We start from the raw sequence: 16,130 nt of genomic DNA, 5'->3' as shown, positions 1-16,130 counted from the left end.
ACGTGCCTCTTATATAATTATTTTTTTATCAAATTACTAAAATAACTTTTATCTCTCTAAATTTACATTTAAATTATAGCAATATTTTAGGTGCCATAATTTTGTGAGGATATTATTTATTTTTTAAACAAAATATATTCAACTTTTTATTAAAAAAAAGTAAAAATAAATCTTTAACAAAAAATATACCAAGAGTAAGAAAAATTTAGTTTAAAAAATTTAAATATAATATAAATTATATAAAATAATATTAATTTGATATTAATTTTAAGATTCATCACTTACACTGATATATAATATAATATTTTCGTAATACATACACTTACCATAATTTATACAATATATTAGTCTATACAATATAAGTGTCACATAATTCATATTTAAAATTATCGCTCTTATACAATCATGTCCTCAACTTCGATAGAGAAGATAAATCACAGATGAAGATTTTGCTTTATTGCACAAGACAAGGAGTCGAACTCATAACTTAATGGTACAAATATCAACTTATCATAATTTAACCACTTGACCTATGTCCTAAGAGCGCCACATAATTCATACTTAAAATATAACACGAGTGTCAAAAAAAACATTCTCTAGTTCATATGCCTTCAACAGGAACACTTATGAGAGAAACAGGGAGGGAATAATAATAATAACAATGGCACAAACCTCTACAATACAAACGTAATAATATACAGACAACCCAAACAATTATGTCACTACTTCTTCAGAGACCACCACCAATGTTTCAACAAGACATCTAATCTAAGCTAAGCTAAGAATTCAGAGAGGAGGGGCAACAAGAAAGAAACACTTTTGACTTCTTCTTCCAGGAAAAATAGTGCTAGCTAGCTAGCAAGTTTCCAAGACTTGATGCATATGATGTAATTGGGAAAGTGGAGCTACCCGTCCTGAGATCATCCATGGTGTCGCACAAACTCAGATCAACCAAACTGCCTTCACCAATTCCTTACCTTCCGGCAGAAACTCCCAGTTCATGGAAAGACCGGTGACATACCGTTGCTTCCATTTCTTCTACCCAAACTTGAGTGGTGTCTGTCTGACAGAGAGGCAGGTTCGAAACCTAAACCCAAGTCAACATCGGGAGATTTCTGAGGCAGTCCATCGCTGGCTCTACTTCGAATATCCCCTACTTCATCAAAATTACGGCGTTGGGATATCTTCAAAAGATCATTGCCAATATCTAGATCATCTTCTACTTTTGCTCGTCTGCTGCCGCTAGAATCATCTAGCTCTGGCTCCCGGGTTGGGCCCCTGTGAGGCCTTGGGGCCTCTTCTCTAACATATGCACGGAAGTTGTTCCTTGAAGGCTCTATCTTTGTGCACAACACTTGAACAAAATTATTCAGGCAGCCTCGGTCATAGACATTGACCCTCCCATCTGCTCGGTAGCGGAAATTCTCATATGTGGTCTGAAGATATAACATTACAGATCAAAAATATAAGAAAAATAAACATTTGGAAAGGGAACAATGTAGTAGCTATGATGGTAGAAGATTTTCGCAGGCATGTTTGTACCGTTTGGTTAGACTAGCAGCTAACAATTATGAGCAAACTACACAAAACACTCACCCCCCCCCCACCCAAGCCCAAAAGAAAACATGCCCTGCTACATGCAAGGGCCAATAGCTGTTCTTTATGGTAACAAAATGCACAATACTACAGAATACATCCTCATATAAAATATTTGGTCCAGAATTAATGAGAACGACCATGTTTTTAACACTGGAAAACTGCATCTGTGAAGGAAATACAATTCTTTTCTTATATGGCGATAAGCTGAAAACATGCTGCAGAAGGGTGGACCCTTTTGCAATTTTTTACAGTGCATGGATGCCAACCTCTTGCATACCATTAACATTTATGCAGGGAAAAAAATGACAAATGGAATTGAAAATGTCGAAGCCTTGCCAAACAACAAATTCCTGTTCAAGTTGAACTAGAGTAGCCAAGAATTATAAACGAATCATAGAAATCAGTAATCCTACAAAACACATACAAATTCTAGTACTACATTTTATTTTATTTCCTTTTATTTTTTGATAAGCTGAACGGTAGCATTACAATGTGCATATGTTGATTTGTCCTTTGCATTTGTAAGGGACCCAATTTCACAGAGTTGGAGCCTACATGAATGAACAAAATCTCCATGCAGTGTCTTGGAAAAAGAAAAGGTATCAGAAATGGTATCATCAGATCATTAATACAGAGAAAAAAAAAAATTCCTCAACAGGAGGAAGAAACTTACCTGGTTCGTACCTATAAGATAACAATGGAAGCCAGTGAGACCTCCGACAAACCACAGTGAAATGAAACAATAAGCCATTAGCACCACAGATGCAAGTGACTCCTTCATAGCCTTCCAAACAGTTCCATATTCATCCACTAGAAATTTCATGTACAAAGCTGACATAGAAAAGACGAAGATGCAGAGAAGAGCTGAAGAAGAAACAAACATGAAGAAGTATCGGTAGTTTCGCTGCACAAAAAGCAATCATAATTAGATTTATACAATAGTATGTCCAGTGACTTAGCAGAAAAAGAATAGCTCTGTCCCTTCCACCACATCATGTCTAATATACTTACAGCCAATTCTCTTATCAAACAAGCTGTCTCATTTTCTTCAAGTTATGTGAAGTACACTCAAGTAAAACCGACCTGACTAATGTTTCAGAAATGTTGGATCCCAAAATAACTTGGTCTGTTGACAACAAACCATTGGGGAGCCACAAGTTTGTTTTGCAATTAGTAAGGCAAACAATATTATTTGCCAAACTCTATCCCCTCAATGAATAGATTTTGGCATATTAGCTTTTTGCAAATTCGATAACTGAACTATCTTCCCTTTTCCCAGACATGTCATTAACTGAAATTTCCAGAGCTCTCAGGTAAATCATTAAGAATGTAAAGATGGTGAAATCATAACTTTTCAGAGCTCTCAGGCAAATGATTAGAAATATAAAGATGGTGAAATCACACTTTTTTTATTGTTCAACAAAAAAAAAAAGGAAAAAAAGAAATCATACATTTTTAACAAGCAATTATACATATATAACCATGTGGCACTCCATCTCCAACAGAAGTAGGAAATGACTCCACCACACAATCACTTCGACGCTGTCATCATGCCGGCTCCCACTTTCTCATGGACTGAAGGGGCACACTTTGGCCCAAGTCTACCCAGACTATGGAGTCTTCAATGGGGCATAAAATGATAGTTGAGGAATGACACCTGGGTTGCGCTTTGATACCCTAGGCCCAAAAGCAATAGCTAGTAGGTGTGTGATTGGTCCATGGTCCAAGGCCTTATATTCTTGTGGTACTCCATCTCCAACAAATGGGGATGTGACAGCAAACTAACTTTTTCTTTCCTAATTTTTTTCAGCTGATATATATTTTAGATCTCGATTTGGTAGATTAGTTTCAATTATATGGCCAATTGGTAGACATTAAAAAACAGAAAGAAGAAAACAAACAACTACAAGAAGTTCAAGAAGGCAGAGTTACAAGACTCCTAAAGTATATACCTTTCCAATGCATTGGCCAACCCAAGGGCAATGGTGATCAAATCGCTCCACACAATTGTCACATATGGAGCAATGTGAACACCGAGGAGGACGATACAACATACATGTATCACAATACTTAACCTTAACAGACAAGCCATTAACAATTACATCCTTGGTGCGAGGTAAATGCCGGCTTGGGGTTGGTCTTCCACCAGCCTCAATTGCAGCTGAAGATTCATAACAGAATTCTTCCTCTGGAGGATGCAAATTGCGGGGAACAATGCCTGGGTCACGGGCTGAGGTTAGAAGCAGCAACACCAACACCTGTTTGAAAAACTAAAGGGATTAGCATCTACACAGCAACAAAACCACTAATAGAAACATATGTACGCACATACACAAGAAGGGGGGTGGGGGGGATCTTAAAATTATGAATGTACAATAACATACAAATTAATGGTTTCAAGCAGCTTTTCAGAAAAACCAGCAAAATACGCCACCCAGTAGCAACTGCAGCTGAGAGCTTTAATGCTATTTGGGGACCTGCTTTTCTTTTTCTTTTTTTTTGTTTCTTTCCTCTTTTCCTTTTAAGATCAGGGAGAAAACTGAGTTCTGTTGAAAAATAGCTTTTTGATTCCAAATGAAGATGACAAATCAAAGCTAAATTATTAAATCACCAAAGATAGTCACTAGGGGTAGTTGAGAGAACATACATAGATGGTGAAGATGATTGCCACCACAAGAATCGCGTATCCAGCATTGTAAGATGGAAATTTATGGACGAGATTCCCCGCAACGAGTGCATAAAAGATGATAACAGGTACAAGGATTAGCAATAAGGTAATTATCAGTGACCTAGCATCTGGTCCAAAAATCAACCTCCCATTGAAAATAAATATCTGTACAGAAGAGACAGAAAATTACATCCAATATAGTGTGAATGTAACAGAAAGTAAAATTTGATTATCCATAAACCAAAACCCACAAAACAGAAGCTTCTTACATTTTCCTTTTTCCTTTTGCTGAGCAAAGTTTCTTGATTTTTTGCTATAATCCATCATATTTACAAACCAAAGACGCAAGGTATCCCACTAAGTTATATCTTTATCATAATATACCTGCTGATTATAACTCAACTGTTACGACCCTGGGGGTAGATTAGTCATTAGGAAACTGTTGTAAACTGTGTAACAAGCTATCATTAGGTAGTTAGAACAAGCCTAACTAATTGGGGTGGCAGTTAGCTCTTCTGACTGTAAGAGGTGCCTTATAAGAAGGCTGTTGTAGAAGGAAAGGGATGGTTGGAGAATAACAGATTTCTTCCACTCTCTTTCTTCTCAATTTCTCCCTCATTCTCTTCTCTTCATTTTCACTCTTTCTTCCTACAATTTCTATCTTGTTCCGGAATTCTTCTCAGAATTCCACAATTGGCCGGCCCTCAATCTGGGGCTTGACATCAACTAAGCTTGTTCAAATAGGACCATCACTTTGGTCAAAGCACAATATTTCGTGATTTTTGTATTATCTCAATCCAACTTAGTTTTTTCCAGCATTACCTTCAACATAGATGCTATCACATCTCCAAATTGAAGTTTTCAGCATTACCTTCAATATAAATTACTCTAATATTTCGTGGGTTTTAGAACTTTTAAGAAGTTTTGAGTTAAATTATTACAAACTACAAACTAGATCATTCCAGCAATTGTGTGGAACTGAGTGTACTGCAATGCATGCTTACTTTCGTCAAAATCAACATGAAAGGCCTTCCCCATCTAAATTATGATTGTGCAAATTGACAGGAAACACTTACAAACTCCCCACTTACACGAACAGTGTTATTATATTTACCTAATTTTTAGATTTGAGCATTTTTCCCTTACAATAATTTTATTACCATGCTTTACTACATTATTAATGTTGCACCCATGTGTCTGGTATCCAAGGGGTGTAATGTACGCACATATTAAATGCCTTGACAACCACCTGATAGATTACTGAAGATAATCTACCTTGATTTACTATAAAATGAAGAGAATTACACTGAAAAAATAGGAAAATGGACTTTTGAGAGGTCCAATCTCTCCCAATATCTTCCTTCCTTCCGAATCCTTCTCTATTCTACTCTCTTCCTTATTTATATGTTGCTCCAGCTATGCTCCTCTAACAGAATTTGTTGTGCGCACATGCCACCAGCCTGCTCTCCCCATAATGCCCTTTTAACCATTTTTGTTTCTTTCCTCCTCTCCCTTATCCCTATTCTGCCCCTGCTTCTTCCGTCTATGGTAACGGAACTGTATGGGTCTTATGGGTCTTCTATCAATGCCTCCCCCCATAGAACTCACCTTGTCCGCAAGGTGGAAGTCAGAAAATTGTTGCCGGAGCATGTCATAGGGTTCCCAGGTGGCTTCCAAGGGTGGCAGCCCTTTCCACTGAATGAGTACATCCAAGCCTCTTAAGTTCTTACCCATTCCCAACCTTACTCCAATAATAGCTTTCGATTCTACTAACATCTCAAGTTCTCCATTGAGTTGGCTAGGTATATCCGTTATGGTAGTGAGCATACCATTGGCCTTGCGTAATTGGGAAACATGGAAGATGAGATGAATGCTGCAAGTCGCAGGCAAGGACAGCTTGTAGGCGACTTGCCCAACCTTCTTCTCCACAGCGAATGGGCCATAAAATCAAGGTGCCAGCTTCTCATTAGGACACGCAGCCAACGACTTGTGACGGTAGGGTCTGATCTTCAAATAAACCATGTCTCCGACTTCAAACTGCACATCCCGCCTTTTCCCATCTACCCTTGCTTTCATCTAAGCTTGAGCCCGCTGTAATTGAGCCTTTAATTCATCCAGCATCTGATCCCTCGCAACCAGCTGCTGTTCCACCGCCGATACCGGGGTGGACCCCCTTTCGAACCGCAATAACCCCGGTGGCTCCCGTCCATAAACCACCTGGAAGGGAGTAAGTTTGGAAGCTGTGTGGTAAGAAGTGTTGTACCATAACTCCGCCCATGGTAGCCAGCTGAACCAAGCCTTGGGTCTTCTTGACGCAAAGCATCGTAGATAGGTCTCTAGTGTCCGGTTTAAAACTTTCGTCTGCCCATCCGATTGGGGGTGGTAAGTTGTACTTCTACATAGCTTTGTGCCTTGGAGGCGAAATAATTCTGCCCAAAAATGGCTCATGAAGACTTTGTCCCTATCGGACACAATGGATCGAGGCACCCCGTGTAGGCGTATCACTTCCTTTACAAAAATCGCAGCCACACTGCTAGCCGTAAAAGGGTGTTTGAACCCTATGAAATGTCCATATTTACTCAATCTATCCACCACGACCAATATGCTGTCCATATTTCCGGATCTAGGCAAGCCTTCAATAAAATCCATAGCTATATCTTCCCATACCTGACCGGGAATTGGGAGTGGCTGCAGAAGGCCCCCAGGTGATAAAGCTTGGCATTTGTGCTGTTGGCAGATGGCACATTGGTTCACAAAGCGATGGATATCCCCCTTCATACCAACCCAGTATACATTCGCTGCTATGCGCTTGTATGTCTTCAAGAAGCCTGAATGCCCACCCAAACTCCCATCGTGCCCCTCTTGGAGCAATGTAGGAATCAAAGTCGATCCCTTAGGCAAGTATAATCTGCCCTTGAAGAAGAGTTGATTATTGGCCCACTGATAGTTGGGTTTGGCCGACGGATCCAGCTGGATTTCCTTGATTAATTTCTGCAATTCCACATCTGCCTCCACTTCTTTAGCCAGCTGTTCAAGTTGAATAACCATAGGAACTGTTATTACAAAAAGACCAGCTGGGTGATTGATTCTAGAGAGGGCATCGGCTGCCTTGTTCTCCCACCCGGGCCGATATTGGATCTCAAACTGAAAGCCCATCAGTTTTAGCAACCATTTTTGGTGTTCGAGACTCACCAATCTTTGCTCCATGAGAAACTTCAAGCTCCTCTGATCGGTGCGTATGATAAACTTCTGGCCCAATAAATAGTGCCTCCATTTTTGGACAGCGAACACTATTGCCATCAACTCCCGCTCATACACTGACTTATTGCGGCCATTAGGATTAAGGGCATGGCTGTAGAAAGCAATGGGGCGATGCTCTTGTATCAACACAGCCCCTAAACCTGATCCAGACGCATCCGTTTCCACCTTAAACCATTTAGTAAAATCAGGTAATGCCAACACTGGTAAGGAGGTCATTGCTTTCTTCAACTACTGGAAAGATTTTTCTGCTAATTCATCCCAATCGAACCCGTTCTTTTTGAGTTTTTCAGTGAGAGGCCAAGCCAACTTCCCATAATATTTCACAAACCGTCTATAGTACCCTGTTAGCCCCAAAAAACCCCCGTAACTCTTTTATCGTCCCCGGCCTTGGCCACTCAAGCATAGCCTTAACCTTGGACTGGTCAGCAGCCACCCCTTCGCGTGAGATGACATGGCCCAAATATTCCACTTCCCGCTACCCAAATTGGCACTTTTTTCTGTTGGCGTAGAGCTGGTTTGCAGCCAACACTTGCAGCACCTCCTTTAAATGTTGCTCATGTGCCCCCAAGTCCTTGCTAAATACCAAAATATCATCAAAAAAAACCAACACGGATCGTCTCAACTGACCTTTGAAGATCTCATTCATGAGGGATTGAAATGTTGTCGGCGCATTGGTCAGCCCGAAGGGCATGACCAAGAACTCGTAGTGCCCCTCGTGAGTACGGAACGCCGTCTTCGGCACATCTTCTTCCTTAACTCGAATCTGGTGGTATCCGGCCTTCAAGTCCAGCTTTGAAAACACTGTGGCCCCATTCAATTCATCTAACAACTCATCAATCACTGGGATAGGTAATTTATCCGACACCGTTACTTTATTCAAGGCTAGGTAATCTACACAAAACCTCCATCTCCCATCCTTTTTTTTTAACTAACAAAACAGGGCTGGAGAATGGACTAATACTAGGTCTAATAATCCCTGCAGCAAGCATTTCCCGTACTAGCCTCTCAATTTCATTTTTTTGAACATAGGGGTAACGATAGGGCCTCACGCTTACCGGAGAAGCTCTTGGCTGTAAGTTGATAGCATGTTCTCGTGTCCTCCTTGGTGGCAGCCCTTCTGGATCATTGAATATGTCACCAAACTCGGCCAACACTTGCTGGATACCTCCTTGTGTGACAGCAGTGAATTCCCCACAATCTGTCGAGAGACACCCTAATTCAAGAAGCACTCCCTCCCCACTGTCCTTAAGTGCTTTCATCATGGCCTTCAAGGTGACAAAGGTTTTGCTTAAGCTGGGATCCCCTTGCAACGTGACCATCACCCCTCCTGCATTGAATCTCATAGTTAGGGACTTCCAATCAACCTGTACCTTGCCCAAGGTTGCCAACCATTTCACTCTAAGGATGACTTCCGAACTGCCCAGCTCCAAGGGAAGGAAGTCCTCGGTTATCTCCAAATTTTGAAGAGAAAGAAGCACCCCCTTACAGATTCCGGCGCCCTGCACAGCAATTCCTGTTCCCATGATCACTCCATAACCCGCCATCTCCGACCTTGGCAGTCCCAATGTCTGTACCAGCTCAGCTGAAATGAAATTATGCGTAGCGCCGCTGTCTACAAGTACTACCACCTCATGGCCAGCAACCTGCCCTCTCACCTTCATGGTTTGGGGCGGGGTAAGCCCCACCATGGAATTCATGGACAATTCTATCACCTCTCCCTTAGCCTCCTGCACCTCCCGTTCATCCCCTCCATCCGTCTCCTCTTCTACCCCCAGCTCATCCTTCTCTTCATCATAAATTACCATGACTTGTAACTCCCTGTTTTTGCAGCGATGCCCAATAGAGTACTTCTCATCACATCTAAAGCATAGGCCCTTCTCCCGTTTGGCCTTCAATTCTGCCTCACTCAGTCTCTTGAAAGGCGGATTACTCCCCTTATCGGTAACCGAATTCCGGTGCAGCACAACCGCATTGGTCGTTGCTGGCTTTGGCAATGCTGGTGGGGCCATTGTGCTCACCGATCGGTGTTGGTTCGGAATTGGGTTGTAGTGAGTTGTTCCCTTGTTTTGACCACCTCCGAACGAACCTCCTCTAACTACCATGTTTCTTTCCTCAATTCGTTGGGCCACTTCCATGAGCTGATCCAATCCATTCAGCCCTAGCATTCGCAGTTCCGCTCTGATTTCTGGCTTCAACCCATTGATGAATTGGCCCTCCAACAAGGCCTCCGGCAAGCCTTCGAGAGGTGAAGCCAATGTCTCAAAACAAAGGCGGTACTCTCTAACTGATCCCCACTGCTTAAGGGCAAGGAATCTCTCCTCCAAGGTCCCCTCATGTGTGGACCTAAATCGGTTCCTTAGCATCACCTTCAATTCTTCCTAACTCCGTATCCTCCTCCGCCTTTGTTCCCATTGGAACCAAGCGAGCGCTGGCCCATCAAAACAGAGAGCTGCGGATTCCAACTTCTCCAGCGCCGACAGCTAATTAACGATGAAATACCTTTCAGCCCTGAAAATCCAACCATCTGGATCTTCTCCCTCGAAAACCGGCGTTTCCAGGCGCCTCCCCTTGTAATCGGACCTTCCTGTCCCTTCGACTCCATCATCCCCCTCGCCTCTGCCCATTCTCACTTTCGGCGTTCCCTCCATGAACGAAGAGGAACCCTGCGGCATTTCCGTTCCCTCCCGCTTCCCTTTTCTCCCTCGTTCCTGTTCATCCCAATGCGCAATCAATAGCGCGAACTGATCCATTAGAGTGGCCATGTTTTTCTCAATTCCACTCACCTTCTGCACTTCCAATTTCAGCGACTCCAACCCACTATACAACCCATCAATCCGCCTTTCCAGGTCCCCTACTCGGTCACTAAGGTTCACCATGGGGATCGATTTTGCTGCTCTGATACCAAAATGATAGATTACTGAAGATAATCTACCTTGATTTACTATAAAATGAAGAGAATTACACTGAAAAAATAGGAAAATGGACTTTTGAGAGGTCCAATCTCTCCCAATATCTTCCTTCCTTCCGAATCCTTCTCTATTCTACTCTCTTTCTTATTTATATGTTGCTCCAGCTATGCTCCTCTAACAGAATTTGTTGTGCGCACATGCCACCAGCCTGCTCTCCCCATAATGCCCCTTTAACCGTTTTTGTTTCTTTCCTCCTCTACCTTATCCCTATTCTGCCCCTGCTTCTTCCGTCTATGGTAACGGAACTGTATGGATCTTATGAGTCTTCTATCACCACCTTCTTAATTTTTTAGTTTCTTGAGAAGAGTTCAAATATTGAACGGTAAAGCGTGTAACATGCAAGGCCTCACCTTGTTTTGCTCATGATTCCTTTCTTTTTTGGCTTCAAAACCCTAGTTTGTGAATCTATGAGTACATTCTTCTCCTCCATCCCTTTTTCCCCCTTTTCAAGCAGATGATTCAAGCAAAGAATTATCTTGTTTGGGTTGAGGTGGTTGGTGGTTGTGGTACAGTATGATTTCTCAAGTTGTCACAGCTTCCAAGAAGGCAACCCTAACGCTCACTACAGTAACGACCTATACGAAGGGCAAGATACTTGTTTTGACCAACTTATCTTGACAAGAAACACTACTTGTGGATTGAGTAATCCCTACAACATTTCTAGTATTAAAGGCATTCCTCCTATTTACAATGGGTCCAAAGCCCAAATAAAGAAAAAATGAGTGTGTTATGTAGTCAACCACTAATGGAAAGGTTGTCAAATCTTATAAACTTAGTGGTAAACCCTTAAACATGGCAAGGGATATAGTGGTCTTTTGAAAATATGGCCAAGGATAAGGATACTTTGAAAGCTAAAATTTATGTAGTCAACCCACCTATTAGGATTAAGGCTTGTGATTGTTATTGTTGTTGTACCATCTTATCTTGGTGGGAGAGATGAGTTTTGGAGCAAGATTTTTGTGTTCACGATTGAAGGTTCAAGTAAGCCCTTCTTGTTCGAGGCTAAAACTTAACAGAGGCAACAAGGCTTCTATATCATCCCCCACCGCAAAGCACTCCCAACTAGAATTATACATTGAATAAGGTGCATTCCCTTGTGCCTTCCCCAAATACATAGTTATGTACTTGTGGACTGTTGATATGGTGAAGAACAACACACACTCATCCAGACATGCTATAGGGCCACATCTTAGATCTGGAAATTTTGTGGTCTTATTTATTTGATGTTTCTTTTCCTTCACTCAAGAAAATAGTTTATCAATGGTGTATGAACTCAAGGTTTAGCAATTTCTTAATGGACTACAAGTTCTCATGGTTTTGTTAGACTCTTGAGTATCCATGAGATTGCCAGAGACCCAAAGAGATAAAGTAAGGTAATTAAGAAAGAAAAACCAGCAATGGAGAATCTCTAAGCTTCCAGAGAATTATGGAGGTCCAGAAAGCAAACCCCTTGCAAAGGGGCATTTGAACATTGGTTTATGAAAGGTGACTCGACTTGCAGCTTTGCTATGTGCAAACAAACTTTGGGGTTAATTAAGTAGCAACTCCAAACATTATAGGAGGTAGATAACTACTCCATAATAGTAGGACCCTCCCCCCCAACAAATGCTTTCTTGTGTCCTCTTTTGTTTGTTTGGGCTTACTCAAGGGAAGTGGACAAATGGTAGAACATTTCCTTTGTCTCCATGCTCCAAATACAAAGCGAAGAATCCTAAGTGGATGTGTCCTTGGATCCTGCCTACAACTTGATTCTCTTAAGGTAAATTAATTGAGAAGGCATACTTAGTAAAATAAGGTGCATTAAACAGGAGGTTTCTCAGTCAAGCCAAGGCTCATGCTGATGGTTGATGGCAACTTTGGCAAGCAAACAAGATGGCCACCAAATCCCTAGCGTGAAGATGATAGCGCAAAGCATGCACTATTCTAGTTGGACCCAACTGATCCCTTGAAGGGGAGACTCAGGGGGCGATATAGATGGCTTGCAAGCACATCATGAGGCTAGCTAGTGTGACCATTTAGGAGAGCAACCACAGAGATATCAAAGAGACCAATGTGGCAAGTTGGACTAAGCCAAGTGAACGAAGAAAGCCCTGCCGCACAGAAAATTATGCTACAAACTCCCACATTATCTGTCCTTGTCATTGTTCTTTTACAAGCCAACAAAGGGAGCAAACAAAACCTAAGCATGCATGATGTGCCAGCATATGTTTGGAAGAATGTCAACATTGCTTGTGTTCTCTTAAAGGTGCCTCGAACTTCAAAGCAAAATGAACTTGGACAGCATTGGCAACCATTCAAAATGTTTTTCCATTATGATTCTATGCATCTTGTTGTGTTCCTTCCCTATATATAGGTGCTCAAGTCATTTGTTTTCCCTTCTTTATTACTTCACCTAGAAATGAGAAAGGAACCAGTCCCATTAAGCAATTTTCTCCCCCATCCAGCCTTTTTTTCTACAGATGCAGAGTTCCTCTCTCCTCTCTAAGCCAGGTTATGATTCCCTCTCAAAAGTGACAGAGTCTACTAGAATAGAAAGGAAAATCACAATGGTCAAGTCTCCAATTTCAAAACTTTTACTACACAAAAATGATTTGAGCAAATCGCTAAGCCAACCAACCATCTATGAAATTTTCGTACATATATATATACACATACTTTTATATGTGTATATATATACACATCCTGTGTGCATATTTTTCTTTCAACAGATGCACAATCTTAACTGGTCCCCAGACAACAGACCAACACGTGCATGTATATGATACTGTACTATTCTTATGAATTACAATTAACAGAATGCTCCTTATTTCTACAAAGAAAATGCATCACTTGGAAGCATAATTTATATATTTATTTACTTTTGTTCACCATTTCACCTCATAATCCCACACATATTGTTACTTCTCCAACTTCCTATTATTTTAGCTTGCCATTCAGAGCACCTTAACCCAAGTATTTTGCATAAAAAACTGTTCAGTGCTCAAGAAATCATGCTCAGTTAGCTTAGAAAAAAGCTTCTAGCATGACACTTTCCAGAACTGCAACTATCTTGAGCTTTGACAGCACCAATTTCAAATCTCTGCAAAAGTATCTCAGAACACCAAGTATGAGCCAAGCACAATGGCACCTTTCTGAAACATTAATCAGCATAACTTAAGGCAACATAGGAATGAACGTCCAACTATAGCAAGACCTTTCCTGGGAAAATAAATCACCATTAGAAATAGCAACAGATTCTATTGATCATTCATCACATACATGTTACTAAAATCATTGTGCGGCATCCGCCAAGCCAATATTCCAATATGACCTTTTCTAGACTCTAGTTAAGGAACATTGAGATTCGATCTGGTAAGTTGAATTCAAAAAACCAAAAGGGTAATAACTACGCAGTTCAAGTTCAAAATTCAACTGTTCCGTTGAGTGCCCATCTCAGTGTCTGCGCTGCCACTTGTTCCTAATACACCCTCAAACGGGAAACAATTTCGCTGGCCACTGAACTATGCATTACTATCCCAGATAATGGTTAGCTAAATTCCAAAAACCAGTCAGATTTCTACGCACAAAATAAGAAAATTCGAACACAAGAACCCATTGGAAGATTTGAAACGAAGGTCGAGTGAATAATCTCAATCCAACAAGTACCGTCGCACCGCAAGAGCAAACCCTAATGAAGATAAAAAAAGCTACGAGGAAACAAGAAAAACCAACAGACCCAGATAGAAGAAGAAGAAATCAGTTGACACCCTAACAACAGTTGACACAATTTAGGCACACCCATCCATCCCCAGAAATCAGCTGTTAACTGCATCAGTACCATAGAAATGAAGTGGAGAAGGAAGAGAAACGAAGGGAGAAACTCACATTGTTTCCCTTCCAAGCTTGGTAGACGCGCTTGGCCATGGTAAATCAGCGTGCAGGAAGAGCGAAATGGAAGAGGAAGAAGAAGAAGACCGGGCGGTGGCAACGGCTCGCTTTCATTGTCTTTAGGGGCCTGAAAATTCGTGTAAAGAGAAAAAGAAAAGGGCGGCCCTCCGGTTCAAATGCGGCGGATTGAATAATGATGATGGCTTCGCTGCTTTTGGTGGGCTTCGTTTGACGTCTCTCTCTCTCTCTCTCTCTCTCTCTCTCTCTAGAGAGAGAGAGATCTCGCAAAGGACATACGTACTTTGGGCAACCGAGGACAGAATGTATGTTTGAGAATTAATTAAATAGCATATACGTGAATTTAGGAATGGAATCTTAGGTTACGTACACAACTCAATTTCCTTTCCTTTCATTTGTAACACGCTGGCTGCTTGCTTGCTGGAAAGGGTAGGATTTGTACACTTTCCCTCTTTGCTTCTTTGCTTGTTTGAATTGGACAAAAGCCCAATTAGCTTGCGACGGCCCAAAATGATTTTTGAATGTCCACTGGGCTTAGCCCAACCCAAGAGTGGAGCCGTATGATCATCCAAGTAGTGTAGCTAACTTGATTCTTTATTAAAATTAGGAAATGCTAATTGGATCTTCAATTTTAACGTCCAGAGTGACACTTGAACATTAATGTAATAATATTGTATGCCCCGGGCATAGGCCATGTGGCAAAGGGCGCTCCGGAGGTTGCTTGCCGACTTGCATGGTGTCACCCAAGTTCAATTTCTAACTACACAAAGCGCATTGCAATTTATATTCTTAGTGATGCTCTAAGAATAAGGTGATTAGAATGTTACCCAAAAAATAATGTTACCACACGAAACACATCCTGTAATTTATATTCTTAACGATACTTTAGGGGCGGGGCGTCTAGGGTGTTTTATCTAAAAAATAATATTATATTATATCAATATAAATAAATATATAATATACGAACATAGAATGTTCAATTTAAGCGTTTTAAATAATATTTTATATTTATTTATATAATAAAAATAAAATACTCATTTATTGATTGATATAATTATAACAAATTATACGATAAATAATTTAGTAAAAGCTAGCATAATAGTTACTGTTGTTACATAACTATTTATACGGTAAATTAAGTTATAAATATTTCATAAGTTATTATTATACATTATGCTTTGCAATACTAATTAAATAAATTTTATATATCTTACATTATATTCTATAGCTTGTAATATATATTATAGTTTTATTTGATGAAAAAAACTTAAAGAATTCATTGGGTTCTTTAACATGTAATTATTATATTTTAATATTTATTAAATTAATTATCGTGTTAAAATCAGCCAAATCTACATTTTTATTCATATATTTGTATTTTACATTTTTTGTATTAACATCACAATTTTTCGTCATTAAAATTATGTTCTTAGATTTATATTTTTTAATTAATTTAATCTATATATGTTAATATTTTATTGGTGGCAATTTAACTTTTTATTATTTTAATTATTTTATTAAATTTATAGTTTTAAATTAATTTAATTTTCATAATTTAATATAAATAGAATGTGACGTATATTTTATTATTTTATTTTATCTTTGTATATATATATAAAAATATAAAAGTTAAATTAACTCAAAAAAATATAAGTTTCTGGATTTCATCAAAATAATAAAAAAAAAATTTATTGTACACAAAAAAATATCAAAATGTCAAAATCAAATTAAATTTAAAGACGTAATAA

The 16,130-nt window shown here is 39.9% G+C and overlaps 1 protein-coding gene across 1 annotated transcript; it reads right to left on the bottom strand.

Annotated features, from left to right (window-relative positions):
• Positions 1–430: 430 nt before the first annotated feature.
• On the bottom strand, positions 431–14,687 carry LOC127800662 (protein S-acyltransferase 8-like). The gene is made up of 5 exons (XM_052335406.1): positions 14,362–14,687; positions 4,247–4,432; positions 3,552–3,857; positions 2,273–2,503; positions 431–1,436 (listed from the first exon to the last, which is right to left on the bottom strand). Exons 1-5 carry the CDS (start codon positions 14,398–14,400, stop codon positions 999–1,001), a joined length of 1,200 nt encoding a protein of 399 aa, XP_052191366.1. The 5' UTR covers positions 14,401–14,687; the 3' UTR covers positions 431–998.
• Positions 14,688–16,130: the final 1,443 nt, after the last annotated feature.

The sequence above is a fragment of the Diospyros lotus genome, chromosome 4 (assembly GCF_014633365.1).
Source record: "Diospyros lotus cultivar Yz01 chromosome 4, ASM1463336v1, whole genome shotgun sequence".
Lineage (NCBI taxonomy): Eukaryota > Viridiplantae > Streptophyta > Magnoliopsida > Ericales > Ebenaceae > Diospyros > Diospyros lotus.
This window is presented reverse-complemented; position numbering and strand designations above follow the sequence as displayed.

Excerpts from the sequence above, each read along its gene's own strand:
- LOC127800662 (XM_052335406.1), bottom strand. The coding sequence starts at position 14,400 with ATGGCCAAGCGCGTCTACCAAGCTTGGAAGGGAAACAAT. Across the intron at positions 3,858-4,246 it reads CAATCATCTTCACCATCTAT|GTGTTGGTGTTGCTGCTTCT; the intron begins GTATGTTCTCTC and ends TTTTTCAAACAG. Across the intron at positions 1,437-2,272 it reads ATCTTATAGGTACGAACCAG|ACCACATATGAGAATTTCCG; the intron begins GTAAGTTTCTTC and ends TTATATCTTCAG.